Source organism: Echiichthys vipera, assembly GCF_963691815.1.
Source record: "Echiichthys vipera genome assembly, chromosome: 2".
Lineage (NCBI taxonomy): Eukaryota > Metazoa > Chordata > Actinopteri > Perciformes > Trachinidae > Echiichthys > Echiichthys vipera.
The window spans coordinates 30,935,658-30,948,685 of NC_139827.1; the positions used below are offsets into that span (position 1 = coordinate 30,935,658).

At 38.8% G+C, this 13,028-nt stretch overlaps 1 protein-coding gene across 1 annotated transcript; it reads right to left on the reverse strand.

Annotated features, from left to right (window-relative positions):
- Positions 1 to 1,072: 1,072 nt before the first annotated feature.
- Positions 1,073 to 3,423, reverse strand: LOC310957324 (small integral membrane protein 26-like). Its single transcript, XM_083927828.1, has 2 exons — positions 3,191 to 3,423; positions 1,073 to 1,493 (listed from the first exon to the last, which is right to left on the reverse strand). The coding sequence occupies exons 1-2, from the start codon at positions 3,312 to 3,314 to the stop codon at positions 1,318 to 1,320; spliced, it is 300 nt and encodes a 99-aa protein (XP_083783954.1). The 5' UTR covers positions 3,315 to 3,423; the 3' UTR covers positions 1,073 to 1,317.
- Positions 3,424 to 13,028: the final 9,605 nt, after the last annotated feature.

Sequence of the window (13,028 nt, forward strand, 5' to 3'; positions counted from 1 at the left end):
AGTACTTGTTTTCTTTATACGAAGACTGCTCGAGAACTGAGGCGTTGCCAGCCCAAGCCCGTGTCAAGAGCATGTGCAGAATTCTAGTTTTCTCTCAGAACACTTGATTTACAATATGATGAAAGATTATGGATTTTTTCCAACTACACCGAAAATGAACTACTTATACCAAGTTTAATACAAAGGTAAAAAAAAATAAAGAAGCTAAAAGAAATAGGGAGAGATGTTCAGCCATCCGTGAGGAACTCGGAGTAGAGCCGCTGCTCCTTTGCGTTGAAAGGAGCCAGTTGAGGTGGTTCGGGCATCTGGTAAGGATGCCCCCTGGGCGCCTCCCTAGGGAGGTGTTCCAGGCAAGTCCAGCTGGGAGGAGGCCTCGGGGAAGACCCAGGACTAGGTGGAGAGATATATCTCCACACTGGCCTGGGAACGCCTCGGGATCCCCCAGTTAGAGCTGGTTAATGTGGCCCGGGAAAGGGAAGTTTGGGGTCCCCTGCTAAAGCTGCTGCCCCCGCTACCCGACCCCGGATAAGAGGTTGAAGATGAGATGAGATGACAGAAATATCAATTTGTCAAATTTCATCAATTAATTTATGCCTACATTTGTACTGTATGACACACCCATGCAATATTAATCTGATATATTTTCCACCTCAGGTCTTCGATGTGTCACAGTTGGAAAAGCACAGGTGTTAATAATAATAATATATGGATGAAGTCCACTAAGCTGCCAGTCACACTCATTCATGGCTGACTGGGACACTTGAATAGAACAGAACCATCAGTAATGTCTGTAGTACCTTCTGTGCTTTTCCTGCTGTGACAAGTCAAAATGTCTGCTGTGAAAAAGGTCGATTTAGATACTGCAGTTGGAGAAGCAATAATACTTGAAGCACCTTATAATGTAATGTAGAACTTATTTCAAGACTGTTGTCTCAGTCTTCACTCAGGAAAAAGAGAACATCTATTTAAATAACTTTAAAAAACACGAAACCTCCAAATACTTTCAGAACAGTGTTTCTTAAATAATGAAGGGATTAAGTTTATTTATACTACATCATGAGTACCGGTAGTTGTGGGAACTTTGTATTGTGGACAATGGTGTGGATGAATCTGACAGTAATTACTGAATATTGTTGACAGATTGATAATAAAATGTGTCTGGGGACAGACAATTAACATCCAAACACAACGGCAGCTTCCTCAGACCCGGGCTTTCTATCATAAACAAAGATAATGTCCTCACACAAAAGCATCAATTCATTATAACAAACTCTCTCTCGACAAGTTCAGCGTCCATTGTCCATCGCATTGATGAAGTTATTTGTCACTGTCTTCCCTCCCAGGTTCACTGCTGAAGGATTTGATGAAATTGTAGATTCTTCTGGTGTACGGGACAAAGTCTTGCTTGTAGACGATGACGGTTTTGGAGTGATCAGTCTTTTGAACGACCTGGTTTGGATCTTCTAGATCTTGCAGCTCTTCTTGTTGTTGCACTAAGTAAGGAAGTAGTAAAGTGAAGAGGGATTTAGAAGGAATACATCTGTAAACTGGGTTGAGGCAATATACAGTGTCACAACTGTGAAGGGTTGTCCTGATTTGAAAATGATTTAAACTGTAATAAACATTCTCAACTTTACTAGCAAACCGGACAACTGTAAAACTGTTGGTATTGTATTGAAGCCCTTTAAAGTCTTAATCTGCAAGGTAACATTGGCCGTCAGAGGAATGTAGTAAAATATGTCCCTCTGCAATGTAGTGGAGAATCCATATAAAGTAGCAGAAACCGAAATACTCAAGTAGAGTACAAGTACCTTATACATTTACATACGTTACTTGAATAACTTTTCTTCATACTAGAGATGCAAAGATCCAATACATGGATTGGATTTTGGCTCCGGTATTGACTAATTAACTAATCATGCACAACAATACAGTTTCAGCAATCGAGTCACTTCAGTTCTATGTTTGCAACACCGGTTAGGGTTTTAAATTACATTTTAAAATATCTGTTTATGTTGCACTTTACATGGAAGTGTTGCTTTTTTATTTTTGCTGCTAATGTACACTTTGTTATTTATTCATAAATAATATTAAGTACATAACATCTGTGTTCATTTGTTACCTTCTTTTTAACAAGGCAAAATATTTATGTCAAGCCTGATGCGGTCACTCACATGGCAACAGATGGTTCATTCATTCAACAGTAGGATCGGATCGGTATCAGGTATCAGCCGATATGCTCAGCCCGGGTATCGGTATCTGATTGGAAAAAAACTGGATCGGTGCATCTCTAATTTATACTACAGAACTAGAGCTGGGCAATAATTCAATGGGATTGTTTTTTAATTAAATCCTATTTTGATGAAATCATATATCGAGATATTTTGATATACAATTATGTAATTTCAAGTCTTAATAACAAGCTTACTCAAAATTTTCAGAAAATTTGATTTGACCTATTTTTAGTTTATTGCACTAAAGTGAATAATGAAATCACAAAATACTCAGTATATTTGTAACATATTCACACTAGTGTAACAGACTGTTCTGTGTTTATGTGTGGAAAGGGGGTGTGTCCCTCTGAGTTGCCGTAAGGAGGAAGTTTAAGCGGGGTTTTACCGCTGCTGTTGTGTCTCTCTCTGTCTGAGAAATAAAGTGGAGCAGAGTTGCATCGCTGGACACGCTATCCCGTCTTCTGCCTCGTTTATTGTTTTGTTACATCACTACAGTATAGGCGAACCCCAAACGCTCGGCTACATTAGTCCCGCTAGATTACACAAATAGGCATTACTATGTGGTTATTTCATAATTACTTAATTTATTGAATTACCAGAGAAATTGCTATATCGTGATATAGACCTTTTCTAAGATGTTAACAAACATTATAAATATGTACTAGTTTATGGCATTCATCTGACAGGAAGTCACCAAGGACCAAGGCTGTTGCCTAGCAATGGAATTCCATTAAAAAAGTATGTAGGTAGTAAGTAGTCTAGATATAGATATTTAGATACAGTTAAAACTATAGGGATATATTCGGATTAAACATTAATGCTAAACATGCTAACTTACTCACACTAAGATACAGAGTAAAACAATGCTGCTAAAATGTGTGTGTGCGCGTGCGTGCGTGTGTGTGTGTGTGTGTGTGTGTGTGTGTGTGTGTGTGTGTGTGTGTGTTGACACCCACCTGGCAAGTCCTCGTAACGACCTGTGTACCTGAAGTATGCGTAAGAACCGACCATGGTCCAGACACCAACAGCGTAGACTGCAGACACTCTCGTGTTCCACTTCACGATGTTCTTGAAAGGCATGATAGCAGTGTGCTCCGCTAAACGGGACTGTTTGTCTCTAAATGTTAAGAGGTTTGGGTATTACCTGCTAGGGAATTTAGCATTCAGGGCGCCGCCATGACACTCTGCTTCTCCGTCTTCTTCGTGTTTTACGGCAGTTGGCTTCCAGTGTTTTGGTACATTACCGCCACCCTCCACTCCGGAGTGTGGACCAGACAGTAGACTTATTCCCTTCAGAAAAAAGAAAGAAAGAATTAAATGATGATGATGATAATAATACTTGCCTATTTTTTATCCCCATGCTTTAACAATGCTAACAATAGCCTGACCTGTGCTCTCTCATTCATGCTTAGTATTCCTTTTAATGTAAATTCCAGCAACTACAGAAGCCCTAAACTACGGAAGCCCTAAACAGTCATAAACATTACAAACATTTGAATCCCTCTGTCCTGTGATAACGAGATAATTCCTCCGGTTTCTCGTGATAACGACATAATTCTCCTCCGTTTTCTTGTGAAAAGATAATTTTCCATTAGCGGGACCAAGGAAGTCAGCCGACATTGGGACATTACGCCAGTCTATCACAGGGCACATAAAGACAAGCCGGAAGCCGGAGAACCCAGAGGAAACCGCAGACACGGGGGAGAACATGCAAACTCCACACAGAAGGGCCCCAGCCCAGATTCGAACTTGCAGCCCTCTTGCTGTGAGGCGACATTGCTAACCACCACAAGAAAGAGTTCAATTCAGAGTCAAAACATTCAGATACACATTTTCAATGCATACATATTCAGTGCTGGAAATTCAATAGCTTTTTAATTTCAAAATCCAATGACACAGATTTACTTCAATACAAATGGCCACGGACACAGAGGGAACACAGTTAGGTCAAAGAGGTTTTAGTGCATTTAAGACCTTACTGCTGATAATACATAGGTTACAGTATATGTTTGTGTACACATAAGAACATTAAAGGTCCCAAATTATAAAAAAAACAAGTGTGATAACAATCTATTCATTTTCTTACACAGACTTTACTCCATATCATCTGCACAGAAAGTGCAGAAAAGCAACTTTTCTACATTCTTACTGTATATACATATTCATGTTCATAGCTGTAAATGTGTCTGCTGATGTTTGTGGGCACTGTGGCCCAACAGAAACTACAATCTTGGAATCTACCATCTGCATAATGTTCACCTAGTCTTTTGGGTGACGTGTGTATGCGTGTGTGTGTGTGTGTGTGTGTGTGTGTGTACACAAATCATATACTAGCATATGGAATTCCATTTCATTCAATATCAAATAAGTAAATATGGCTATGAAATAAAAGTCCCCTGAAATAAATAAAAGTAGTACATTGAAAATGATTTTTTTTTTGTACAATAACATGTAAAAAATATGGTAACACAATTACTCATCTCATCTCATCTTCAACCTCTTATCCGGGGTCGGGTCGCGGGGGCAGCAGCTTTAGCAGGGGACCCCTAACTTCCCTTTCCCGGGCCACATTAACCAGCTCTAACTGGGGGATCCTGAGGCGTTCCCAGGCCAGTGTGGAGATATAATCTCTCCACCTAGTCCTGGGTCTTCCCCGAGGCCTCCTCCCAGCTGGACATGCCTGGAACACCTCCCTAGGGAGGCGCCCAGGGAGCATCCTTACTAGATGATCCTGAACCACCTCAACTGGCTCCTTTCAACGCAAAGGAGCAGCGGCTCTACTCCGAGTTCCTCCGACTCCAGCCACGCTCCTAAGAAGACCCATACCCAAACACAATGACTGTATGTTAAGTAGAGAGAGTAATAAGTGTTATTGATCTGTATTCACCAGTTCTGTTTTGTTGGTATAATAAATGTTTTTCTCTGTTTAATAAATTAAATGAAGTATGTGAAGGAAAGAAAAGATGAAAAGATTTCCCTAACCTTGCTGACGTGCCTGCCCATCGATGCTTCATATAGGCTTTTAGATATGAGTCAAGCACCACTTATTACTCTGATTTATTAGCCTATTGCTGGGATAAAGGTCAAAGCTGTCACCTGACATGCCTTGGGGCTGTTTTGAAATACTGCATGCACCGGCAACCTCTAAATCTCTGCGACTCGGTGATTCTCGATGTTTTTCTATCCACCATGGTAGCTGAAAGATGCTGCTACACAAGGCTACACTAGTGAAAACAGCAGACTGTCCTCACAGGCCATTCATTTAACCCAAAACAAGGATTTCATTTGTACAGTAAATGGCCTTTAATATAGCACATCATATTCCCAAAATGTGTAGTTGCGTTGTTGCGTCTGTTTTCAGGCTTGTGCTTTTATTTTAATAGAGTTTAACCAGAAAAGAGAGGGAAAAAAGGACGAAGTTAAGTGTATTGCAAACGGGTCTATCAAAAGTGCAAAAACTTAAGAAAATGTAAACTAACAAGTTCGTTTAGCACCCGGCTGATAAGGGCACAAGGTTTGTCATCATTTCGTTTTAATGTGGTGCTTAATGCTTTATCAAAACGGGATGTCCTTGTATTGTTTTGCATCGTTTTATACAAGTCTATTTTAAACTACCAGAGGTCCGTTTCACGAAGCAGGTTCAACAAAATAAGTCTAACCCTGAACTCTGAGTTGATCTACTCTGAGTTTTCAGTTCCAGAACAGCTGATTTGAGTTAGTTTGATCAACTCGGAGTAGTTTGACCTGGAGTTAAGCGCGTGCACCACAGGTAAAAAAAGACAGCATCAATGGAGCCCTGATTCGACGAGTCACCATGGCAACGGGGAAGAGGAGGGCTACGCTACCACTGGAATTGGAAATATTAATGCTCTCATACGGTGAGTTTGAGCAGGTTTACACCGCTGCAGCAGCAAAAGAGAGGAAGACTGCGTGCGAGAACATTGCTGCTACGTTTAGATGTAGTCCTGGTGCACAGTAATATCACAGGGGGAACTGCTTGAGTGGTAGTCTATTAATTTATTTCATTTAGGTGCATTCTCGCGGGGGAGAAGCGCACTTGGCAGCAGCTTAAGATGAAACATAAAAACATTGTTCAAACAGGTAAAACATCAGCACAATCTCATGGTGACGCCTCATTTTGAGCATGTTTTACATTGTAAAGTAAATATTACCGTAAGTGGCTGTTTTATACGTTGTATAAAAAACTCCCATTTGCAAAAAAAAATCTTTTGGGATATGAGAGCATGACTTTGGTTGGTAATGTTGGAAATGTAAGGACGGATGAGGTTGTGTATGTAAATGATGGACTGAGACGTGAAACTGTACCGCTCAAAAAGAGAATTGCCTGGAAATGCAAGAACATCTATAATCAATAGTTTGATAATCATCTCCCGATGAATATTTAATTCTCTGTGCAGTAATGCTGCACCTTCATCCACAGGATCGTTATCAAAAGGACATGCCATGGTAGTGGAAATAGTCACCACTAATATAACTGATAATGACTGATTTTTGCAATGATCTTCTGAAAAAACAGACGACAGAACTATACTACGCCAAAACTCGCCCGCTGACTGAATGAATGAGGAAATCAAACACCGTGTGTGGCTGAAAGAGGGTGGAGACAGAGAGAAACTCAAGGTTTTCTGAGAAAAACCTGGTCCCGACCAGGTTAGTTTCAGAGAGCATGTTACCATGGTAACTGACCGAGAGGTTAAGTTACCTCTCTTTGTGAAACAGGCTAGAGTTACCCCTCTGTCTCTGGTTTGAGTTACCTCCCTTTGTGAAACGGAAAACTCAGAGTTTCCCTCATTTCAGGGTTAACAGACTCAGAGTTTTCACTAAACCTGCTGACATACAGTACAACTTAACTTTAAAATGTAAATGTTACAAAATATTACAATAGAACAGATGCATTACATTTCTGTGACAACAAACAGATTACAGTTTACGGCTTTGTTTTGTTTTGTTTTGTTTTGTTTTGTTTTGTTTTGTTGTGTTTTGTCTTGTCTTGTTTTGTCTTGTCTTGTTTTGTTGTTTTGTTTTGTCTTGTCTTGTCTTGTTTTGTTGTTTTGTTTTGTCTTGTCTTGTTTTGTTGTTTAGTTTTGTCTTGTCTTGTCTTGTTTTGTTGTTTTGTTTTGCCTTGTCTTGTCTTTTCTTGTCTTGTTTTGTTTTATTTTGTTTTGTCTTGTCTTGTCTTGTCTTGTTTTGTCTCGTCTTGTCTTGTTTTGTTGTTTTGTTTTGTCTTGTCTTGTCATGTCTTGTTTTGTTTTGTTTTGTTTTGTTTTGTTTTGTTTTATTTTGTTTTGTTTTGTTTTGTTTTGTGTTAGATCCGTGGGGCTTGGGGGATATGTATAGATGAAGTTTGTTCTTGGGGATTGTTTTCAGCTGTGGATTAATCCTTTTGGTGCTCTAGTGAGGATTTACAGCAGCAGAACAGTGTGTGTGGGAGTGAGTCAAAATAAACTATAGTGCACATGTTGCACACTTGTGTGTTTTTTTGTTTTGTTTGTTTATTTAAAATGTTAACAGTGGGGACCTCTGGCACAGAGGAAGGAGATATACCAGGCTTTCCTATGGTCTTTTCGTGGGATTTGTTGAAAATAAGAATAATATATAGTGTTGGGCAAATGAGGCTTCATGAACCACTTTCCTTATTTTCTGAGCCCACTGGATGGAGCTCTTGGTTTAAAGAAAAAGGCTCAATGAACGGTAATCCTGTGAACTTTCAACCCTTTGTTGAACAGAGAGCTCCATCTAGTGGACTCAGAAAATAAAGAAAATGATTCATTTAGCTGAATGAAGCTTCATTTGCCCATCACTAATAATATATAAAATAACCAGTTTTATCCTTTGAATGGTTCTGTAAAAGGTCTATTTTGAAACATCTGTGGAATATGACAAGCCACTGTTACTTGAGTGGGAGGATTTAGGGCTACAATCAGTCACACACCATCTTCTCTAAAAATGATTCATACAAAATATGTTTCAGGTGCACAGCTGCTCTTACACCTGTGTCTGGCTGGTTGCCTGTACAAAAGGCTGAAGATATGATTCATTCAAAAATGATGTGTGACTTGTTGGCACTACATGTCCACAATATTTATTAGATATATTAATACACCTTTCTTTTATGTGGAACTTGGAGTTATGTTTTTTACCCTCCAACTTCTGGAGGCCCTGAAGCATGAAGGTGAAGATCCACTCCTGCCAGCACTGACACATTCCTGACTAATAGTGTTTAGCCGCTAGGTGTGGGGTACTAAATGCCACTCATTTCACCCTGAACTGCATTTTTAAAGCAGTCTGAGGGTGGAAAACATGGACAAATCATAAATACGGAGTGTTTAGGTGACACTGTGTTGGCAAAAGTCAAAACAAAGCCTGTTCCTTGCCCGTAGTGTTTAGTCAAATGAATCAGTGAACAACACACAAAGATAAACAACATAGTGTAAGAGAGAGAAGGAAAAGCACATTGTGCTGTGTTAATTTATCACTGTTATATAAACAGACATTTCAAACATGTGGTTTTAGACATGTGTCACTAAAGAATTCATTCAGACTTCTTCTAGCAAAAGACTGCAACAAAAGAAAGTGTAAGGAGACAGTTTACTTGTGCTCCCCTAAAATGTGAATTTAACCAACATATGAACAGGCTACAGCTTCATGCTGATCGCAATTTTTACATGAGCAATAGTTCATAGACAGACACAAAGACAGACAGACCGAAAGACAGAAAGACAGACGGACACAAAGACAGACACAAACAAAGACAGACGGACAGGCAGGCAGACACAAAGATAGACAGGCAGAAAGACACAAAGACAGACAGACACAAACAAAGACAGACCGACAGAAACAAAGACAGACGGACACACAGACAGACAGGCAGACACAAAGATAGACAGGCAAACACAAAGACAGACAGACAGAAACAAAGACAGAGGGACACAAAGACAGACAGGCAGACACAAAGATAGGCAGGCAGACACAAAGACAGACAGACAGACAGACAGACACAAAGACAGATAGACACACAGACAGAAACAAAGACAGACGGACACAAAGACAGACAGGCAGACACAAAGACAGACAGACACAAAGACAGAAAAACAGGCAGACAGACAGACACAAAGAAACAAAGACAGACACAAAGACAGATGGACACACAGACAGAAACAAAGACAGACGGACACAAAGACAGACAGGCAGACACAAAGTCGGACAGTCGGACACAAAGATGGGCAGCGCAAAGACAGACAGACACAAAGACAGACAGAAACACACACACAGATGGACAGACAGACAGATAGACATTAAGTGTAATTATTTCAATAGTAATGTGAATATGACTAACACGTTATGGCAGTTAATATACCAGTGTGATATGAATAGAAAAAAGAATGGCAGTTAAGGTGAGAGAAATAAGAATAATAGTAATTGTGGTAAATATGTTCCAAAGATACAAGTAGCCATAGCAGCTGCAAGAAGGAGGTTAATTGTTAATCCTTAGTGCTGAAGCAATAGACCTTTTTCACAGCAGACATTTTGATATGTCATAGTTAGAGTTGAGATGTAGTAGTAAGCAAAGGTGTATGTATTAACATTAATTATGGCTGCATTGGGCATGCTGGCCAAGCCGCAACCTTCTTAGCTGAAAAATGAAATCAATGCGGAAATGCCAACCACCAGTTTGAGCGGCACTTTGGTTTTCAGAAACATAGGGGTGATGTCACAGAGACTACGGCCATATGTTATTCAGTCTATGCTGGCTCAGTGGGACACATTAATCGTTAGCCTTATTAATTTCACCTGAGCTTTTCCGACTATGACACGTCAAAATGTCTATGAAAAAGGTCTATTGTGACAGGTTGTGGCTGCCAGTTAGATATGGGCATTGTTGTTGCTGCGATTATGATTATCGTACTGTTTTGGTTAACAATGATGTGACTCTAGCTAACTAACTAACTAACTAACTTACTAACTCACTAACTAACCAACCAGCTAACTAACTAACCAACTAACTAATTAACTAACCAACTGACTAACTAACTTACTAACTGACTTACTAACTGACTAACTAACGAGTTGACTAACTAACCGACTAACTAATTAACTAACCAACTAACTTACTAACTGACTTACTAACTGACTAACTAACTAGTTGACTAACTAACTGACTAACTAACGAGCTGACTAAATAACTGACTAACTACCTCGCTGACTAACTAACTAACTAAGTGAGTAAGTAACTAACTGACTGACTAACTAACTTACTGACTAATTGGCTGAATATCTATCTAACTAACTGACTAAGTAACTAACTAACTGAGTAAGTAAGTAACTAACTAACTGACTGACTAACTGACTAACTAACTAACTAAATAACTAATTAACTAACTGACTAACTAACTTACTGACTAATTGACTAAATATCTAACTAACTAACTAACTAACTAACTGACTGACTAACTAACTAATTAACAGACTAACTAACCAACTAACTAACTAACTAACTAACTAACTAACTAACTAACTAACTAACTAACTAACTAACTAACTAACTAACTAACCTACATGCCAGTGGGAATTGACATGATTGAAGCTATTTCCGAACTCCTGAGGTGTACTGCTGACCTGATAAAGTACCAGGTTCCAGGTCCAGAGTGACTGGCTCTACAGTGTGATGTGCTGCAAGAGTAGCTTAAGTGTTTTCCAGACTTGTAGTATAAGAGCCACTTATAACTCCTAGTCAGCAATGGAATTATGGATACTCGTCTCAACTAACTAAGGGTTTTTTCAAATTGTTTTCCTTTGGCTGTTATGGGGTGACTTGGTTATGTTTTCTCTGCTCCTTCTCTGTTTAAGTCTATTAATATATATGCAAAAAATAATGATATAAAATGATTTCTTTCAGCCACTTGAAGTCGTACAACTGTGATGTTGTTAGGGATGCATGTCTCAGCTTCAATGAGAATGAATATAAATCTGACAAAGAGCAGCCGTGGTTTTGGTGGGAGTGTTGTTCTAAGCTCAATGTGGGGGTCAGGCCTCACTGCCACTGTAAAGCTTGAAGCATGTAAATGAAGTGATCACATTCCCAGCATAACTACACAATTCACCCTTGAAGAAATGGATTTGTGGATCTGACAGTTTGTCTCGACATGTAGTGCTCATGTCTGCTGCCCATTCCTGCTGATATTAAGCTACACAGTGAGGAATCTGCAGCTGAATCATGATCCTCACAGTTGACAGAACTGCACCACATTTTTTTACAACATAGAAATAAATAAATTCTTGTTTTGTCCCAACCCTGTCTCCTAAAAAAATACATTCCCATAAAAAGAAACTGCTTCATGTTTCAAGGGAAACATATTTTCCTACGCACTGTTGAAACATAGGATTAGCATTGTGAGTTTAAACAAAACTAAATGCTTAGGTTTAGACAACAAAACTAAATGGTTAGGTTTAGACAACAAAAGTAAATGCTTAGGTTTAGACAACAAAACTACATGGTTAGGTTTAGACAACAAAACTAAATGCTTAGGTTTAGACAACAAAACTACATGGTTAGGTTTAAACAACAAAAGTAAATGCTTAGGTTTAGACAACAAAACTAAATGCTTAGGTTTAGACAACAAAAGTAAATGCTTAGGTTTAGACAACAAAACTACATGGTTAGGTTTAGACAACAAAAGTACATGGTTAGGTTTAGACAACAAAAGTAAATGCTTAGGTTTAGACAACAAAACTAAATGCTTAGGTTTAGACAACAAAACTAAATGCTTAGGTTTAGACAACAAAAGTACATGGTTAGGTTTAGACAACAAAAGTAAATGCTTAGGTTTAGACAACAAAAGTAAATGCTTAGGTTTAGACAACAAAACTACATGGTTAGGTTTAGACAACAAAACTAAATGCTTAGGTTTAGACAACAAAAGTACATGGTTAGGTTTAGACAACAAAACTAAATGCTTAGGTTTAGACAACAAAAGTACATGGTTAGGTTTAGACAACAAAACTACATGGTTAGGTTTAGACGACAAAACTACAGGGTTAGGTTTAGGACAAAATGTTAAAATAAGTTTGCATGTTACATGACTTTAGGTGCATGCGTAAGTTAACGTAGGTTAAGTATCTTACGTAAACAAGCCAATTTTACTTTTGGATTTACAAGGAACACACTAACAGCAGTTTCCTGAGTTTGTTTTCACCCTTTAATCCATCCCAATTTCTCCCTACAGTGTATGGGGATTTTGCAGACTTTCGCTAGGAATGTTTTTATGATACTTTTATTTCTCTTTAAATCAGAGACAAAATGCATTTCCCTCAAGATACAAGTGAGAATGCAGTTTAGTTGCATTGGAATGTAATATTTAGTTTATCAATGCTTAAACGCAAAATGGTTTTCTCTCCCTTCCAATGCTATTCTGTATTATTCAGACCTTTAAGTTTCAAGATCATATTCCTTTAATATGTATGACTCACAAAGTGTCTATTTTTCCCTTCACGCTCACGTAAGCATGTCATTTTAAAAAACAAACAAAAAGCAATTAGTAATACAGGAGTGCAACTTATTGTTCAATCACTTTTACTACCTGTACTCCAGTGTTGCCATGCCATGAGCCCAGGGTTATTATCCCTGTACTGTCTACACAGCGTGCCTGTCACGGGCTGAAGTAAAGGCCCCTTCCACTTTGTTGGAACTTGTCGACTGAAGATATGAGTCAGACAAAACTAATACATAAAGTCTTCAGGCTCATGCTCTGTATAGGGTTCTTCTTCAGTACCTGG